This window comes from Meles meles, chromosome 11 (genome assembly GCF_922984935.1).
Source record: "Meles meles chromosome 11, mMelMel3.1 paternal haplotype, whole genome shotgun sequence".
In the NCBI taxonomy this organism is placed as follows: domain Eukaryota; kingdom Metazoa; phylum Chordata; class Mammalia; order Carnivora; family Mustelidae; genus Meles; species Meles meles.
Genome location: NC_060076.1, coordinates 21,866,928 through 21,887,415, shown reverse-complemented (window position 1 = coordinate 21,887,415; position 20,488 = coordinate 21,866,928). Strand labels below are relative to the sequence as shown.

The following is a 20,488-nucleotide window of genomic DNA, read 5'->3' as shown; positions in this document are numbered from 1 at the left end:
AAGGAAGAAATATTCAGTAAAGGTTTAAGGCCTTCCCTTCAATGTTACCCACCATTAGCCACTGATATTTCTGAAAACATGTAATTATTCCTGACAAATGAAACTGTCCATATAAATCATTCATTCTTCAGATCACTCCAAAAAAATACAACTTTGACTTCTGTGTTAAGGAGGAAAGGCTATTTGTTCACAGGATTAGAAAAGGCAAATACTGGGACATCTGGGTGGCTCAGTGGGTTAAAGCCTCTGCCGACGGCTCAGGTCATGATCTCAGGGTCCTAGGATGGAGCCCCGCATGGGGCTCTCTGCTCGACAGGGAGCCTGCTTCCCTTCCTCTCTCTCTACCTGCCTCTCTGCCTATTTGTGATCTCTGTCAAATAAATAAATAAAATCTTATAAAAAAAAAAGAAAGAAAAAGCAAAAATACTGGTTTTTACTCATATAATCACTCATACAAAAAAAAAAGTTAAAAAAAAAAACCAGCAATATATCTATTTCCTGAGATGTATCATCTTTTCATAACAACTTGAACATCAAAATATTCCTTTAAAGTATGCAAGGCAAGCATACGCCATCAAAAAGAATACGAAAAGTTACTAAATTTAAGGTAGTGGTTATCTCCACATGATGGAATTTCAGAGGATTCTTTCTTGGCTTGTTTAATTTTATGTCATTGCTAATTTACTTCATGAACATGAATTACTTGTTTGAATTAAAACGAGAAAACAGTTATTTCAGAGAAACAGGTTTAGGAATGTTTTTAAGGCTTTCTACGAAGAACATTATTTTTTGTGAATACGAAAGTAAATTTTAAATTGTTAATCAGGTTAGAGCTTACATGGAAGCTGAGACTGAAATGGAAAGCTGAAAATACCTAGACCACTGCCCACTGCATCATAAATCAATTAATAATCTAAAGCTACAGGATATTTTGGAAACATCTATCAGGTTACCATAGAAATATACTAAACCCTAATGGAATAATCTCACAAGGAAATACTGCCCCTCTTGGTATTTACTTTCTTCTGATTCATACATACGTAAAGATATTACAGTCACAAGACAGTTTCACATGGGGCTTTGAGCCTTAAAAAACACTGTGAGGTGAGCAACTATTGTCTGCGTTTATATGACAAGACAAGCTCAGGATCTGATTTGCCAAAGGTCACCAAGCTCATAAGACAAATTGTTAAGTTGAATCTTGATAGGTCTTTACCCTCCAAGTACACACTAGAACGCAGTACCTCCCTCTAAAGTACTATCTATTGAAGGTAATACTAGCTCCAACTTAGAGATGAAGAAACAGAGCCTAGAATTCATTAAGAATGTTGATTTACAAAAATAAGGAGAAGAATGTTGATCAAGACTTATAATGTAGTAAAGCGTCAGGGCTAGGGTTCAAACTCCAGGCCATTCCAACTCCAAACCCAACAGTCCTTCCAGCAAGCTAAACTGCAGCACAGCTGAAGCAAAGAAAGGGGGTGGAAATGACACAAAGGCTTACTGTGGACAACCATGTAACAACATGACTTTGTACCCTGGCCACAGCCACTGTGTCAGGATGGGTCCCAACTCAACCCATACCTTCCTCAGCAATTCAGAAGTGGGACCAAAAAGTCAGGCCTCCCTTGAGTGCCTCGACCAATGAGAATAAAGCTGGTGGACAGAACCTGGGCATCTTTAGCCTACTCTATGAAACACAGAGTCAGGGGAAGCTGGTCTGAAGACTGGGCAATAAGGCACAGAGAGAGCAGCTGGAAGAACTGGGTGATTTCTAGTTCGTGAAGGCCCTTCTTGTTTCTGTAAAACTACCTAAAATAAATGCCCTGTTTTTGCTTAAGCTGGCTTACAACTGGGTCCAAATAAAAGCGGAAGGTCTTTGCCAAAGGGGATAAAAAAAGAAATACTTCTATAAAAGTACATTAAAAAAAAAAAAAAGTAAGCAGCCAGAACATGCCTAGAGTGAATTATCAGATCAGAGAAAGCGTCCTTCCTAATGATGGGCCAATGTAGCCCCAAAGGAATCTTCTTAACCATGAACCCCATTACTCCTGCAACAGCGATCCAAACTGCAATTGCTTCCTAAGTGTACCATGTTTTCCCTGACCAATTATTTGGTCAACCAAGTCTCCCAACCGGGAATACTCCCCCAACCTCTCCTGCTATCTCTCTATCTCCACACAGCCAAATCCTCCCATTCAAGGTCCAGCTCAAATATTACCTGCTGCATACCTACACTATCCATGGACCTCTTCTACATCTCTGCTGGCATTCGCTGCCTTTTGCTACACATTATGTAACTGCCCGATCTTCTCTGTCCTAGAACAAAGCAGTTCTTTGAGGTGTGATTTCAATCTGATTCCACCTAACTACCCACTCCTTCTCTAGAGCTCCTCGGATTGAGAAACTGTGACTTAAGTCCCTTGGTATCCCAGCACTTAATTTAGATCCTTGCAGAGAGGAGTTCCTCAAACACCCGTTGAATATATGAAATATTAATTCCTCGTGCCTTAGAAAAGTCATTAGAAGTTTATACATTTAACATCTGTAGCAAGGGAAGAGAGGGGACTGGTGACAATTTATAATACCTGATGTTAGAATCTCTTGGAAAAGAGATGATAACGTATTTTAATACTACAAGTGCTTACAGTTTAAAAAAAAAAAAAAAAGGTGGTAGGAATTCTTGAAGGTCTGACTGTGTGGAGAACTGGCCTGTTCCAAATGAGGAGGGATGCAGTAGTTACTGCAGAGAGCAGAGGAAAAAAGAAAAAGATGGAGAGAGAGGACAGACCAGGGAAAGGACAGAAAGCCAAACACTACACCAAGACTTTCCCCATGACTCCCATCTTCCAGAGTTAATTAAATTACTGAAAGGCTTGGGAGAGTCGAGTGAGTGAGGGAGTATATGCGTAAACTAGTGAAACAGGTGGGTTTTCATGTCCCAGTTTACATGAGTGGAACCAAAATATGGGAACCTAACAGCTAAGAAAAGCATAAGTAAATTATAGGAAATTCACAAAAACAGGATGTGATGGGGGGTGGAGGGGGGTGATGGAGGATGACCCCCTCCAGACTTTGACAACCTGTGCAATGAGGAGTGTGAGGCTAAAATTACAAAGAGTAAGGTAGGCCTAGCTGCCATGTAGATTTCATAGGTAATGGTCTTTTCTGGTAGATCAAGCCTGTGAATTATAAATTTATAACCAGATACTAACTAAGGTTAAAGGAGTTAAAGCCCACATCATCTATTGATTTCTTTTTTTTTAAGATTTTATTTATTTATTTGACAGACAGAGATCTCAAGTAGGCAGAGAGGCAGGCAGAGAGAGAGGAAGGGAAGCAGGCTCCCTGCTGAGCCGAGAGCCCGATGCTGGGCTCGATCCCAGGACCCTGGGATCATGACCTGAGCCAAAGGCAGAGGCTTTAACCCACTGAGCCACCCAGGCGCTCCCATCTATTGATTTCTATACGCCATTTCGATTCCCTAAATGTAACTCTGTAATACCTGAGTGACAAAAAATCTAAATGAGGTGAGATACTTCTTCAGGAATTAATGCTTTCAATTTTGATCTCTACTACTAGGTTTTAAATAGATGTTTGCCCCATTCCCTACCTTAAGAAAAATTTTTTAAAAACTTATTAAATGCAAACATACTTAAAAGAAGAATGTCAGGAAGTCCAGTAGTAAACATCACTATAAGTCAGAGATGGGGAGAGGATCCATTCCACCGTGGCTCCCTCCAGCCAGGGCTGCCCAAAGGGGAGATAACAACCTCTGCAAGCAATGAGGCTCGGAGCAGGAGGTTCCTGCTGACACAGTCCCTGCTGGTACCCCTTCCTCCCAGAACTGAGGCAATTAGACCAACTTCCTGTCCCTAGCCCACCATCCTACCCCCAGTACCCAGGCAGATAATCCAATACAGATACCCCTGCACCAGGATGGGCTTGTGACTGAGCAGGGAAGGGGAAAGGAATCTTTCTTCTCCTGCCACTTCTGAAGTCCTAGCCACCTGGAGATGACGTCGGGCTACTTTACGCTCCCTACCAACCCAGCAGAGCCTTAAGTAAAGCTACCCTCCCCTACTCACACACACCCCACTGCCCCCCTCCACACACACACACACACACACACACACACACACACAGGGAGGGAAGGAAGGAAGAAGTCATAAGGTTAGCTTGGCAGGGCTGGGCCAAGTGATGAGACAAAAGTCCTCAACTGCACCCTAGATTTAATGAGTAAGTGTCACACTCCAGATGCACTGAGCTCCGCAAGCACTCCCACCTCCCAAGGAAGCCCTTTCCTCCAGAGACAGCAGTTGGCAGGTGCCCAGTTAGAAACCAACGTTAGTAAACTGATGAGCTGAAAGATTAGTTCAGCTTATGAAAGCCAGCTTAGAGGAGACAATGTATACTATGCAAGAGTTCAGACTGCATAAAAGTCAAACATGTGATAGTTAAGATCCACCAAAGCAGCTCATTACTTAGGACAACGCTCATTTGGAAGTGTAAACTCTAGAAAGTTCTTTATTTAAGTCACTTCTTAAATTCCAGCATTTGTGGTTTGACCTGCTTGCCTTCAGTATATCGTAACTTCATTAACGCATCTGTCACAGGCCCAAAAGCACTGAGAAGGAATCTAGGAGCAAATAAACAATGTCCTTGGTTCTCTTCTAAACAATTCCTCCAACCTCCCAGTTTTCCATTTCTCTCTAATGGAAAGAAGCTATGTGAGAAAACAAAAAACAAACAAACAAACAAACAAAGTTTATGCTAAATTTGAACTCTGATTTATAAAATACTCCATTCGTTCTATCCCTCAAAATTCCACCTAACTGAATTAAGGAATCATAGACTATCATCAGCAATATACATACCGAAAAACAGAAGGCATGGGGGAAGGGGAATGCAATAGTCAAATTAGAAGAAAGCAGTAAGATGCACCTTTGGATTGAAACCACAAAATCCAAGGTACACTGGATATTGAGCTTATGATATCAGAGAATTACAGTCTGAACTTACAGAGTTTCAGTCAAAGGACCATCCAATATCTTCCCAGAAAGACAGACACTAAAGTCTTATTCAGCCCCAAAATGAAGCAGAATTTAGTGGTTTTTCCATCACAGTACATGTCAAAAAGGCAGAATTAGGAATATCTAATTACTATGATGATGCCTCTTTCAATGCCCTCCCTTTTTTTTCTCTTTTTTTTTTTCCCCCTTTTTTACAAATAAAACAGGATGACATTCTGGGAGCATGTAAAGTCATTTTTTATTGTGGCAGACAATACTACTTGTAAACTAACACCCATAGTATTTTCCTTGTACACACTGCTAAGTAATGGCTTCAAATTTCATCTTTTTCTCTCTCTTGCTAATTGTTTAAATTTATGCTCATGCGATGACATACAATAGAGGCTTCAGGATATATAAACTAACATGAACTTCACTAACTCAGGATAGCTGGAAAAGGAGAAAAACCCATGAAGATCTTGGCAGGAGATTGCCTGCTACTTGATAACCTATGCATTTTTAAATGCTACTACAAAAAAAATGCACACATCCTAAGGAACTAAGGAACTACTAACCTCTACAATCAATGTGATACATGGTTTATCCAGTCTTGACAAAAATCCTCTGGATCACCAATGGTAGGTTCATCCACTCGCACATACGCAATTGTATAAAGAATCTATTATTTAGAACACCAGGAAAAAAAAACAATTAAAAGATTTATATTCATAGCTACCATTAAGAAATTTTTTAAAAGCACTTTTCATTTCTATGCTAAGATCTAATTTGATGCCCTGCTTTGCAAATTCAGAATGAAGAGGAAAATATTATAGTGATTACCAAACTGGAGAAAGAGTAAGGAGTATGTCCACAAATAAAAGTTATTATATAGAAATAACACACTAATAATTTAAACTTATTCACTGAAGACTAAAACACTGGAATATCAATACAACACAGATTTCATCATATATGTATATGTGTACATATACATAAATATCAACATACAAAGTCTTACATTAGAATTGGAAGGAAGTGTAATTATACAACAGTTTTATAAGAGGGGTATTAGTAGTGAGTACATATGCTACCACACATCACACTTGAGAATATAAATGGTGAACATTCATAACCCTGGGAACCTCTGCCCTCTCTCAGCACTCATAAACCCCCTTCCCTGGTTCTTCCTGGTCTTCTTCTCACCCCTACACATGCACAGTCCCCAGACAGCTGTCCTCGGGACAATCTGCCATTCCTCTGACTCTACCATCACCCCCACACTTTCCCAAACTTCAGACCAAGTTCCCACACCCAAAGAAGCCACACGCCTAGCACTATGCCAAGCTCTGAACATGCATTATCTCTTCCCACTCTTATAACAACTCTGTGAAATAGGTTTGTTATTATCTCATTTAACAGATGAGAAAACCAAAGCCCAGAAATTAGGTTCCTTGTTCAAGGACATTAATCAAAAAGCAGCAGACCCAGGATTCAAAACCATCTCTGACACCACACGACATTTCAGCTACTAGTCTGAAGAGTCTCCCTGAACAATACAACATGGGCACCTCAATAATTCAACTCATTCACTCAACAAATTATTTCTTTGTTGAAGACAACAAACCTGTTCTCTCTTTTCTCCGCTTTTACCTCCCTAACTCTGTCTAGAGACTGTCCTCTCCACACCCCACTAATCTCTCAGCTAGATTCTTGGAATCATCTCTAACTCCTCCCTCTCTTGAACAACACTCATCTACTTGGCTGATAATTTCTGGCGATTTTGGAGATTCTAGGTTACATCACCTCCTTGCCAAATCCACTTCCACTGTCCCACTTCAGACCCCAGATTTCTTTCACTTGGCCACTGTGACACCCTCCTAAACTAGTCTCGCTCCTCTGGGTCTCTGGATCCACGCAATCAATGTTACACCACTGCCACCTGTTATCCTTGTAAAACAGACCTACTCATGTTACACACCAGCCTAAAAGCCTTTGATGGTGCTCTACTGTCTCCAGAACAAAGTCCAAACTAGTTGTATTGGCATTCCCACACAAGCTGGTCCCAACCTATCTCACAGCTTCACCTCCGACTGCCACCCCCAACTGAAATAATAATAATAATTTACACAGAGCTTAATTCCTTATACAGTGCATTTTCATACACATTAATCATAACAACACCATGAGTATTTATTATCCCAATTTTATGAGAAAGAAACTGAGACCTAGAAAGGTAAAACAATTTGCTGAAGATCCCAAATCATAAAAAGAACATAAAAGGCAGAAAGGGTCAAGTATCAAAACTCCAAATTTTATCTCCTTCCCCAATACTTCCCGCAGCCATAGCTACTCCAGCATATCAGACTCAACCTTTCTCAGAAAGTATTTTCTAACCTCTCTTAGCTCAAGGTATTTGCACTTGAAATTTCCAAAGAACAGCAGTAGGCATTTTTCGTATTACACTTTATGTTAGTTATTTATATTTATATGTAAAGCTGTGTCTACAGTGAATTATAAGCTCTATGAGGACAGGACCAAAAGTTAGTCACTCAATTTTTAAAGTCTGCTTATTTAACTGGAAAATGTGTGGGGGAAAATAAGCCACATAAGGCAGAGACTGGCCAGGCCTGAAACCACAGACCAGAAACCTGGGTCAGACCATCAGAGCACGCCGGTAGTGCTGATAATTTTAACATCTACCTTCTGAACAGGGTCGAATAACCCAGTGCCAACCATTTTCACTGACAGTGGCCTTTATTAAATATTACAGTTTACTGAAAGCACAATTCAAAAACAGAATGGGGTGAAAACGAAGAATCAGAAGTTGGTAAGAAACAGAAATACCATTATTTCCCATTTTAACGTTCCTCTTTGACTAAGTAACCAAAGTTTGAACAATACAGACTTGATTTAGCCTTTCTACAAAGATCAGCTCAGCTGCCTGGATGGCTGTCTCCCGGGCTATTTCAGTAGGCCACAGAATCACGTTCTCGCACACAGCCACACAGCTTCCCACGTCCCACCCTCTCAGAGAAACACGAGGCTTCATGGCACTGGCAGAACCTCTCAGAAGGTGTCTGACATGTTGATTATCTCGCCAACTTTTGCAAGTGAAGTTGCCCACGGTTATGTTAAATGGTCAAACTGAACAGCGTCAGTGCGTGTTAAGATTACAGGCCCTACTCCTCCCTGAGTTGTCTTCATTCCAGATCAGATTCTAAGGATGCCTTATAATTATAAAGCCCAGAATATGAAACCACTGAACAGCTGACCTGGTGAAAAGTCTCAAATGCTTCCTTCCCTCTGTCAGAAATCTCCCTGTCCACTGCTGAAACATAACCACAATGTCAACTTTTCCATGAACTGGCAGAGGATAATATTAGAAGAAAAACTAGCCCACATGCCCTGCACTGAATTACACTCCATTCCAAACAGTTACAGCACTATGATCTTAAGTAATTTACAAACTAGATTTCAGAACTATTTTTGTCAGAACTAACTGTTCTCTATCGTGGCATCTCACCCAAAATTCTGGAGCGCCTGGGTGGCTCAGTCATTAGGTGTCTGCCTTCAGCTCGGGTCATGATCACGGGGTTCTGGGATGGAGCCCCACATCAGACTCCCTGCTCAGTGGGAAGCCTGCTTCTCCTTCTCCCACTCCCCCTTCTTGTGTTCCCTCTCTCGCTGTCTCTGTCAAATAAATAAATAAATCTTTTTTTTAAAAAATCTAATATTTCTATCCAATGAACCTCAGAATACTGCCACATTTTATACATGACAGCAGATTTCTTCTGGAGGCTACTAAGACATTGGGGCGGATGGGGGGTATGTTGCTCTTGTTATAAACTATGTATTTTCCCTTTCAGAGAGAGTAATACAACAGTCAGTCAGAATTAACATCAACTTTGGAATCACAGAATCTGAATTTAAGCCCTAACTCCATAACATGAAGGAAGTTCCACTACTGAGACAGTAATAGCCCCAAACTCACAGGGGTGTTGAAAGGATTCGGTCAATCAACAGGTACAAAGTGACTAGAACACATGGTAAGCTTTCAATAAACATCAGCTTTACAATCACCCAATTCAAAGTCACAATTCATGAGATTTGTGAAAGGATAACAAATTCTAAGAAACCCCAGCTCAAGATTGTTCTGCTTACCTTTTGGCAACTTCCATATGTCAATGATACTAATCGATCGGTCAATCGATAAAAATGAAATAGAAGAGAAACCTAACAGTTCTGCTTCCTGGGAGCTCCCACACAGTACGATGGCAGATACAAATGAAAGCAACTATAGATTTAATTTAAATTTATGGCAAGTGTGTCACCTCAAATACAAAGATAAAAAATGCTGATCTGAAATATATAAAACCCAGTGTTATCAGCTATATATCCCTAAACAGCAGATGTGGGAACCACAGACAATATGACTTTAGCATTGTCTATGTTACATAAGCATACACTTTGGTCCTTACATATTTTACTACACATACGCTTCCTCTTTCTTTCCTCTCAGCGGTATCGTAATTCCAGCGGTGGACCGTGGTGTTTCTTTTGCACCCCCACAGCAATGATAAACAGCAAACAGTCGGACTAAAGTGACAACTAGGTAAGAATTTAGCAGCCCACCTGACCATATCTTTCCATTGGCATGAACACGGAGGACGGTACACAGCAGTAACACAGCCTAAAGCCCGGCTGAGTGCACACTGGAGTCTGAGACACTTGGGATCCGACGCCACCACTCACTCGCTGTAGGACCCAGGGAACCTAAAATGTCTGTTTTCCATTCCTTAAAACAGCAATAATAATTTTACCTACCTCTTACGATTACTGTGACAAATAAAAGAATACATGTAAAACACTTAATGCTAGTCTTGAAATACTGAGGGGAACATTTATAGATGTCTTCAATTTACTTTGAAACGCATCAGAAAAGGATGAATTGAGCACTTAGTGCCACTGAGCTGTACAATTAAAAAATGATTAAGATTATAAGTTTCATTACATGTGTTTTGCCAGTTTTTAATTAAAAATGATTAAAATAAAATTATAAAAGGTGGATTGAAAGATGGACAGATACATGATAAAGCTGGTAAAAGAGCAAATGGAGAGCCTAAGTAATGGGTGTATGAATACTCACTTTCAACTTTTCTGTATTTTTGAAGATTTTTACAATAAAATATTGGGGAAAAAAACAATGCTGGCATCCAAAAGTTCTGCTTTTATTATCACTACTAGTCAAAATAATAGCCAGCAAATATTCAGATTCTTGGCTTCTTTTTAAAAAATTGTATAAAGCATCATTTTATCAGCCATCTCTCTTTTTATGATGACCATTCTAAAAGTAGCTTATTTGAAACTGCTTAGCCAGTGTTTTATGTACATGATTTCAAGTTAAATTATTCTAAGGTACCAGCTGCCAAGCATTTAATCTCTTCTGAAGGAACACAGAAAGCAAGTCAAGAGATATTTGTGGTCCATGATTGATGACTTGACCAAACAAAACAATGGGAAAGCAAGAATTGGAATTACTTGTTCCTATCTTTTTCAGTCGCTGTTGTTAAGTCCGGAAGTACCACCAGCACCTTAACAGGTCCCTGTTGTACAGAGGCATGCTGCATATCCACAATATGTCAGCCACTTTGGAATGATACCCGGTCTGGAGCACCTGGGTGGCTCAAGCTTCTGCGTTCGGCCCAGGTCACGATCCCAGGGTCCTGGGATGGAGCCCGGCATCAGGCTCCCTGCTTAGCAAGGAGACTGTTTCTCCCTCTACCTCTACCCCTCCGCCCAGCTCGTGTGCGCTCACACCATCTCTCAAGTAAATAAATAAAATCTTTAAAAAAAAAAAAAAAGAATGATACCCAATTTTCTCGTTTTTTCCCCTCTCCAAATGGTAATTCAGATTTTAAAGTGTTTAGTGGTACTACAGGACCTCAGATACCACAAGGTATAACAATTTAAACAGACCACCTCAAAGCTACTGCGATGCTACTTTCAAAAATACAGAAAAGAACATGGTGGGAACGTGGAAAAATTGGAACCCTTGCGTACTGTTGTTAGGAACATAAAACGGTATAGCCACTGTGGAAAACAGTACGGTGGTCCCTCAAAAAATTGAAAATAGAATTACCCTAGGACCAAACAAGCCCACTTCTGCGTATACACCCAAATGAACTGAAAGCAGAGTCTCAAAGAGATATTTGTTGACCCATGTTCACAGCAGCATTACTCACAACAGTTAAGATGTACAAGCAACCCAAGTACCCATCAACAGATGAACGGATGAGAAAATAAATGTAATATATACACACAATGGAGTATCATTCAGCCTTAAAAAGGGAAGAAAATACGGTCACATGCTAAAACAGAGACAAACTTTGAAGACATTAAGCCAAGTGAAATAAGACAGTCAGAGAAAGGCAAATCATGTATGACTCCACTTATATGAGATACCCAGAGCAGTCAAAATCACAGAGACAGAGAGTAGGATGGTGGTTGCCAGGTGCTGGATGGGGGTGAGGTGGGATAGGGAGGTCAGGTTTAATGGGTATAATGTTCCAGCTCTGCAAGATGAAGAGTTCTGGAAAGGACGGTGGTGATGGTTGCTCGACAATATGTCCTTAACACCACTGAACTATACACTTAAAAATGGTTATGATGGTAAATTTTAAGTTATGTGTATTTTACAGTAACAAAAACAAAAACCAAAAAAAAAAAAGGCGGGGGAGTGAGGGAACTGATCTCCCCAGAAGGCCCAGCTTGGACCCGACAGATGAGGAATCAACCCGTGGCACTCAAGCCATGTCCATCTCTACACACACCAAGACCCTGTCCACTGAGACTCTCCATCCTGCCCAGGGTAACACCAACTGTTCTTTCAGCTTCAAAACCGACAAACATTACTCCTGCTACCGCAGTTCTCTGTCAAAGCAGCACGGACCTTAATCTAAGACCTGCCTGCTCTTTAAAACAAGGATAATTCCTACCTACCAGCCTTATAAGGTTGTTACGAGGGCAAGACTGAGATCACGTATATAAAAGGAGCTTTAAACTGCCAAACACCAAAGCAGCAGAAATTACTATGTTTATAACTACTTTCGCATGGAAATTCAGAAGGGACTGTAACAACATAAACTTCACAAGGCTTGCGACACCTCACCCATGTTTCATTCCACTTACAACTCGCATCACCCCTAAATAACACCTTTTTTGTTTTTGTCATAAACTGAAAGGGCAGCACCGAAGAAACAAACAAAAGCTCAACCTAAGCATTCCGTCTCACCACCCCAACCGCAATCAGAAATCATCTTACGTGTCCTAGGAAAATTCAATTTTTATGGCCCCAGCGTGGGCCTGCGGCGCCCAGGAACTACACTTCCCACAAAGCATCGAGGTGAACCCGAGCGGCGAGCTGGGCGGCCTGGGATTCAGGGTGACCACCGCTCTCCCCAAACAGGGGATCGCCATCCCCTAAAAAAAGACAACGTTTACCGTCGAGTGTGAAAGCGCTGTCGGCCCAAGGTCCCGCCGGCGTCCAGCCCCGCGACCCTCTCCCTGCCCTCCCGTCCTTCCTGCTCCACCTGAGGGTCACCGCCTATCCTTGACCTTTCCGCTGAATCCTAGGGTGTCACAGAGAGGCACCTTCTCCCCCGCCCCCAAAAGCTCCATTTCTAGAACTCCCCCAAACAGTTGGGACCCGGGGCCACAGCGGGGTCAGGCGGGACGCGCCGACACAGCCCACCACCCCAAGGGCCCCCCCGGCCCGTCCGCGCGCCCGAGAGCCGCGGGCAGGGGGCTGGGCTGCCCCCACCCCCGGACCGGGGCGGATCGCTGGCAGAGGTGGCTCCGCCCGGGGCTCCGGTTTCAATTTCGCAACGTGACGGTGCAAACCTGAGGCCTACAAGCGCAGGCGGCGGCGTCCGGCGCCCCGCCCGCCCGCCAGGCCCGAGCGCCCCAGCCCCCCGCACGCCGCGGCCGCCGCCCGCCCACCCAGCCCGGCTCCCAGCGGGCGGCAGCGCGCCCCGGTCCGCCTGCCCGCCCGCCGGGCCCCGGCCGCCGCCCCCGGCCCCGCGCAGCGCCGGCTCTGACTCGCGGCGGCGGGCTGGCGGTGGCACTTACTCAGCTCGTCCTGGGAGGCGGAGGCGGCGGCCGCAGCCATGTTGCGCCAGGGAGGGAGGGAGGGGCCGGAGCGGGAGGGCGCGGACGGGCGGCGCGGGGAGCTCGCCGCTCTCGGTGCGGCAGGGGCCGGGAGCCGCCTCCGGTCGCACGGCGCGGGCCGCGCTGCGCCCACGAGGGCCCGCCCGCCGCCGTCGCCTGCGTCCTCCTCGCTGCACGCGTCGCTCTCGAGGTCCCCCGCGAGCTCGCGACTCGGGCGCTCCCACCGCCTCGCGCCTCTGCAGAGCCGCCGCCGTCCGTCGGCCGAGTCCCGGTGCGCCCGGCCCGCGCGGCGGCTCTGCGGCTCCGCGCCGCGCTCGCCCAGCTCACGCCGGTTTTATATTTAGAAAGAGCTGAGCCATCCTCCCAGCGGCCCCCCCGCCGGGCCCCTCGCTCGCTCGCGGCTCGTCCTGCCCACCTGCCGCCGCCCGCCCCGCGAGCGCTCCCCGCGCGAAACCGGCACGCGGCGGCCTGCGCGGCGGCCCGGCCTAGCCACCCTGCCGCGCCGTAGCAGCCTGAGGCGGCCGCGACACGAAACGGACGCGCGGGCCTCTGACCTGAGTCGGAGCCGGTCTCCATGCCGGCGATGCTGCGCGCGGCGCCGCGAGGTGGGCGCCCAGGAGCGAGGCGGCGGCGGGCTTGGGCCCGAGGGGCCGCGCGCCCTAGTCCGGGAGGGGCCTGACCGGGCTGGTCCGCGCTACCCCCGGCCAGGGGAGACAGTCCAGGCGGGGCCCGCGCTCCCTCTTGAGAGGTCTGCGGCTGTCACGTCGGCCGGTCCGGACCTGAAGAAGCACGCCAGTCCAAAGGAAGAGACGTGGACTCGGAAAAGTGGAGCCGGGTTCGGAGTCGGCGGGAGGAAGCCCCGCCCTGCGCCTCCCGCGAACTTCTCGGCCCCAGCGCGTTCAACGCCCCGACCCGGCTCCCTGGGCTCCTTCTCCCACTTAAAGCCCGGGATCAAGTATGGTTTTCTGATGCTCTCAAACAAGCACTGTCAAGTGAAGGAAAGCCACGGAGTCCTACTAAAACTTAAATGAACCAAAATACTGAAAGTTCAAAGTCAAGCACATAGACTTATATGAGCTTTTTTCTTTTTTTAATTTTTATTCTAATAACTACGTTCTTTTTGGTAACCCGAATGATTTATGTCCAATATGCCGATTTGAACTTTACGGCTTAAGTTTGTCCATGAGGTCGTGGATGCGAAAAACACTTGCAAAATGGAATTTAAATTAGGGAGTTGCATAATGCTGTACTTTAAGTGACGGCACTGTCAACAACAAGTTAGGTACAAGATGAGATGCCTTTTTTTTTCTTTTTTGGTATAAGAAGAAGAAATCAAGACCCTAAATGGATTGAAATTGCATTTACTCCTAAAAGAAATCCATAAAGCCCTAGCTAATGTCTTGAAGAATGAATATGTCATTCCAGACGTAACTTAGGCAAGTACAAGGTACATGACATTAAAGGCATTTATTCGCTTTATTGCTTTAATATGGAAATTATACATGATCTTTGGGAAATTTTCAAATGATTGGGGATATCATAAAATTAAAAGTGAAAAGCCTTCCACGCTCACCATCCCATTCCCCAGGGGGAAGAGTGGTTAACAATTGCAGTTGAGTGTGCATTCTCTGAGGCCTTGTCTCTGCATTTTATATATATATAAATATATATTAATTTTATATATAAATAAATATATATAATGTTTATATATATATATATTTTTATATATATATATATATCCCCAAAAGCAACTAGAATGGAGAGAGGCTCATACTTACAATAAAGTTCTGTATCACTGATTTTCCCCCATTAACATTCTTCCCCATTCATTCAAAAAGGTCTATACCACCACTCTTTTTATTAATGACCTCTTACCACATTAAGTTCACCAATGTGAACTTAATGTCACATTGTGAACTTTTAGTTCACAATGTGAACTAAATGTCCTCAGAAAAGGACATTTTGGCTCTTTTAGTTTGATGTCGACACACAGTCGGTGCCTAACAAACTATCTGCAGACTACATACAGAAGTGTATAAAAGTAAAGCTCATCCCCCACCTCCCTGCCCACCATCCCCTCATCTGAACTCCCTGGAAATAATCCTATTAACAATCCTATTAACAATTTGGTGCCTCCAGCCTTTCCTGACTATGAATCTATAAAGTAGCTGCACCGAGGATGGGTTTGAGGAAATTTTGACTTTCCATAGCCTCAAAAAGATTCTTCTAGTGGCGCCTGGGTGGCTCAGTGGGTTAAGCCGCTGCCTTCGGCTCAGGTCATGATCTCAGGGTCCTGGGATCGAGCCCCGCATCGGGCTTTCTGCTTGGCAGGGAGCCTGCTTCCCTCTCTCTCTCTCTCTGCCTGCCTCTCTGCCTACTTGTGATCTCTCTCTGTCAAATAATAAAATATTTAAAAAAAAAAAAAAAGATTCTTCTAAAGCCAGCACAAAAAAATAAATAAAAGTAGAATATAAGTGAAAAAATAAAAAAGTTCGTTAAGCAATATTAACTTCCAGACAAGACTAGTTAGCATCTCATAAATTCATCCTATGTAGAAATTTGAGAGTCCACACATGTGCAAATCATGGATATGTGTGTATACACAGATTTTGTTTTAACAAAAATGGAATCCTACCACACATATGTAACTTTATCTTTTCACCAAACAATACACACAGGTGTTTTTCCATATGGGTAATGATAATAATAGCTAATACTGATTGTGCTGGGCAGTGTTTAAAGTGTTCTACATGGTGAAATTCATTTACAACAATCTTATGAAGTAGGGATTTTTATGACACCAAATCGTGGAGGAACAAATCCAAAATGCCATAAACTAGAAACTGGTGGAGAAGGGGTTTGAACCTAGGCAGTGTGGATCACTCTTTACCACCATGGTCTGTATGTACATCACTACTTCGTTCCTTTAAATGGCTGCATGAAAAGTCCATGACAAAATTTATTTAACCATTCCCCTACTGATGAGCATTTAGGTTGTGGACAATTTTTTCTACTAGTGTAAGCAAATGTTACTATAAAAAATTCCTATACATATATCAACCTAGTCACATATTACATGTAGACAGAAATATGTAGAAGCAAAATTGTTGGGTTAAAAAAAGATGCTGTTAACATCTTGTCATATACAGCAGCTTATACCACTTCCCAGCACTGCTGCTAACTGCTAGGGTTTAAAGCTCTAAGCTTTTTTATAACTGCTTCTTCCTTCAAACTATTGTAGTTTATTTTCCCCATTTAATAGCTTCATATTCTGGGATGCCTGGGTGGCTCAGTTGGTTAAGCGTCTGCCTTTGGCTCAGGTCAAGATCCTAGGGTCCTGGGAGAGCCCCACGTCTCACTCTCTGCTCAGAGGGGAGCCTGCTTCTCCCTGTCGCTCTTACTGCTTCTCCCTCTCCCTGCCGCCCCCCCCCCCCCGCTTGTGCTCTCTCTCCCTCTGTCAAAGAAATAAATAAAATGTTAAATAAATAAATAAATAAATAAATAGCTTCTTACTAGACAATTTGGTTTTGAATAGTAGCCTGGAGATACTTCCTATCTAGAATTTACCTCAATTTCCAAAAATAAACAAGAAGGAACTGTGGATGGGGATGCACAGAGGGCAGAGAAGAGGCCACCGGGAAGCCAAAATTTCCAAGAATGGAAAACTTACGTCTTTGGGGCGCCTGGGTGGCTCAGTGGGTTAAGTCCTCTCCCTTCAGCTCAGTCATGATCCCAGGGTCCTGGGATCAAGCCCCGCATCGGGCTCTCTGCTCAGCGAGGAGCCTGCTTCCCTTCCTCCTCTCTCTCTGCCTACCTCTCTGCCAACTTGTGATCTCTGTCTGTCAAATGAATAAAATCTTAAAAAAAAAAAAAGAAAAAGAAAGAAAGAAAAACTTAACGTCTTTTACTCTTCCGAAGTCCCCTCTCCCCCTTCTAGTAGGCCCTAATTACATGAAATGTATGTACAGTTCTGACAAAGGAGTCTTGTTTCCATAGTAATAGCAAATCTGAAGCAGGATATTAACCCTCTTCTGGACGGGTACTTGGATGACAGAGGAGCTTATAGACACCCTAAAACGAGGGACAAAGCAGGAAAACTATGAAAAGAAGCTGTGAGAACTCAAAGAGCAAAACATTCTGGGGTTATTTGTAAAGCACAAAAAGCACTACCCACCCCAGAGTCCCTGAAGTCATTTCACTTGAATAGATCTTCGTGGCGATACTCCTGACATCAAGAAACAGTACAGACTGAGTGGCTCAGTCCATTAAGCGTCTGCCTTTGGCTCAGGTCACAATCCCAGGATCCTTGGATGGAGCCCTGCGTTGGGCTCCCTACTGAGGAAGGAGTCTGCTTCTCCCTCTCCCCCTGCCCTTCCCCGTTTGTGGGCGCTCTCACCCTTCTTTCTCAAATAAATTTTTTTTTTAATTTTTAAGATTTTATTTGTTAGGGAGAGAGACAGAATGAGCAGGGGGAGAGGTAGAGCAAGAGGGACAAACGGACTCCCCAGAATCCCTAAGCAGGGTTTCCCCATGTGGGGCTCGATCCGAGGACCCTGGGATCATGACCTGAGCTGAAGGCAAATGCTTAACTGACTGAGCCACCCAAGCGCCCCTCTAATAAGCAATTTCGATGCCTAAAAGGATTAATTCTAAACTAGAAAATCCAACTATCCCAAATAATTCAATTAGGAGCTCCAGACAAGCCAAAATTCTATAGAAATAAGTCTCATACTGTATTCATTTTGGTTGCTGAAGAAGTCAGGGATTGGATCCAGTCTGCCAACAGAGTCCACAGCTCATTCCTGTTCCTCAGTCAGTTATTGAATAAAAAACATGTTTCACTACACATAAAACCATGTCAGGACTTAAAACATTCCACTTCTAAAAATCAAACTCAGAAACATCAGTCTCTAAGCACCATAGAGAATCTTTCCACTGTTTTATTCCCTAATTCCCGTGGGTTTAGAGTACATTTCGGATCCTTCCCATCGCCTGGAACATTTCCACTGCTTTCTCGTCTGTGTAACCTCTAAGTGCCATGTGCTCCATTCTTAGTCTGAACTCCAAGGATGGCAATGAATCCAAGTCTTTGTTTCCTTGGTTTCTATCCTAAAGACAGCACCAATCAATTCCTGACCTTTGGCAAAACCTATCATTTACTTTATTTTTCCCTCCCAAATGTAACTGGAAAAATGCTAAAAGCTGACCCGGTCCAATACAATACTACACCTTGCGTCTTAGAGGATAAGGCAATATTTCCTCTAGGGATAAAATTTATTCCTATACTGGGAGGGATATCTCCCCTGATTTCCTTTAGAAAGTGGTTTCAAAGATTTTTGTTTACATTTCTCCCCCACCCCAAAAAATGTTTGAAAAACAATGTAATGTATTTACATATTTTTAGATTGGCATCTAAAATTTTCCATTATAAATAATTGAAAGGGAGAAATTTTGACAGCCAATTCTACTGTAAATATTAGCAATTTTGAATAAAAACTGAGGCACCTGGGTGGCATAGCCAGTATACATCCAACTCTTGGTTCTGGCTCAGGTTGTGATCTCAAGGTCTTGAAATCAAACCCCGGTGTCAGGCTCTGTGCTCAGTGTGGAGTCTGCTTGAGATTTTCTCTCCCTCTCCCTCCACCCCCTCCAGCTCGTGCTCATTCTCTCTCTCTCTCTCTCTCTCAAATAAATAAATAAATAAATCTTTTAAAAATAACAATAAAATAAAACTGTTACTTCTTTAAACTATATACATAGCACTAAATTCTATCCCTGAAACTAATAATACAGTATATGTTAATGAAATTGAATTTATTTTTTAAAGATTTTATTTATTTGACAGAGAGAGAGAGAATACAAGGAGGGGGAACAGCAAGAAGAGGGGGAGGGAGAAGTAGGCTCCCTTCCCAGCAGAGAGCCCAGTGTGGGACCATCCCAGGACCCTGGGATCATGACCTGAGCCTAAGGTGGACGCTTAACTGACTGAGCCACCCAGGTGACCCTGAAACTGAATTAAAAATTTAAAAATAGGCTCCTGGGGGGCTCAGGGGTTAAGCCTCTGCTTTCGGCTCAGATCGTGATCTCAGGGTCCTGGGATCGAGCCCCACATCAGGCTCTCTGCTCAGCAGGAAGCCGGCATCCCCCCTCTCTGCCTGCCTCTCCACCTACTTGTGATCTCTCTCTCTCTCTGTCAAATAAATAAAATAAAATATTTAAAATAATTAAATATATATATGTAGCATCTAAAGACTTTTTATTTTTTAAAAGGTAATTTTAAAAAAAGATTTTATTTATTCATTTGACAGAGAGAGACACAGTGAGAGAGGGAACACAAGCAGGGGGAGTGGGAGAGAGAGAAACAGGTTTCCCACTGAGCAGGGAGCCCGAAGCAGAGCTCAGTTCAGGACCCTGGGATCATGGTCAGAACCAAAGGCAGCTGCTTAACTGACTGAGCCACTCAGGCACCTCAAAGAATTTAATTTTTTTAAAGATTTTTATTTATTTATTTGATAGACAGAGATCTCAAGTAGGGGGAGAGGCAGGCAGAGAGAGAGAGAGGAGGAAGCAGGCTCCCCGCTGAGCAGAGAGCCCGATGTGGGGCTCGATCCCAGGACTCTGGGATCACGACCTGAGCCAAAGGCAGAGACTTTAACCCACTGAGCCACCCAGGCGCCCCAAAGAATTTAATTTCTGAAACTTAGTACATATGTATGAATTTTTAAAATTTAGCTACAACTGACATATGGCATTATATTCCTTCTAGATATACAACACAATATATGTATATATTACTAAATGATCACGACAGTAAGCTTAGTTAACATCCATCACCACCCATAAAGGTTTTCTTGTGATGAATTTTAAGATCTACTCTTTTAGCAACTTTCAAACCACAAGGTTTTGTTAATTGTAGTCACCATGCTGTACATTATATCCCTAGGACATTATTATCTTGTAATTGGAAGTTTGTACCTTTTGATCATCTTCACCCATTTTGCACACCCCCTGTATTATACCATATTTAGCAGCTTTTCAAGACAGCTTAGCCTCTCTGACATCTCTCAAACATCAAACATTTCTTGCAACTCCATCCTCTCTTGTCAACCCTGACTCATTATTCTTCTACCTTATTTTTTAAAGATTTTATTTATTGGAGAGAGTGTGTGCACACATGAGCACGAGCAGGGGGAGGATCAGAGGGACAGGCAGACTCCTCACTTGAGCCCAAGAGCCAAGGTCAGGCTCCATCCCAGCACTCCCACCCCCTAGAGATCAAGACCAGAGCCAAAGTAGGACACTTTACTGAC

At 43.4% G+C, this 20,488-nt stretch overlaps 1 protein-coding gene across 6 annotated transcripts in view; it reads right to left on the bottom strand.

Moving 5' to 3' along the window:
- ECPAS (Ecm29 proteasome adaptor and scaffold) overlaps nucleotides 1-14,028 on the bottom strand; it is a 98,921-nt gene extending 84,893 nt beyond the window's left edge. The window contains exons 1-2 of one of the 6 annotated variants that reach the window (XM_046022029.1): nucleotides 13,733-14,028; nucleotides 5,588-5,691 (exon numbers count right to left, since the gene is read on the bottom strand). In XM_046022029.1, coding sequence (XP_045877985.1) covers nucleotides 5,588-5,609 — 22 coding nt within the window. In that variant the 5' untranslated portion in view covers nucleotides 5,610-5,691; nucleotides 13,733-14,028. Of the gene's footprint in view, nucleotides 1-5,587; nucleotides 5,692-9,644; nucleotides 9,855-12,512; nucleotides 12,818-13,139; nucleotides 13,546-13,732 lie in introns of those variants that run through there. The other 5 variants (XM_046022031.1, XM_046022032.1, XM_046022034.1 and 2 more) reach the window with 5 other exon arrangements.
- Nucleotides 14,029-20,488: the final 6,460 nt, after the last annotated feature.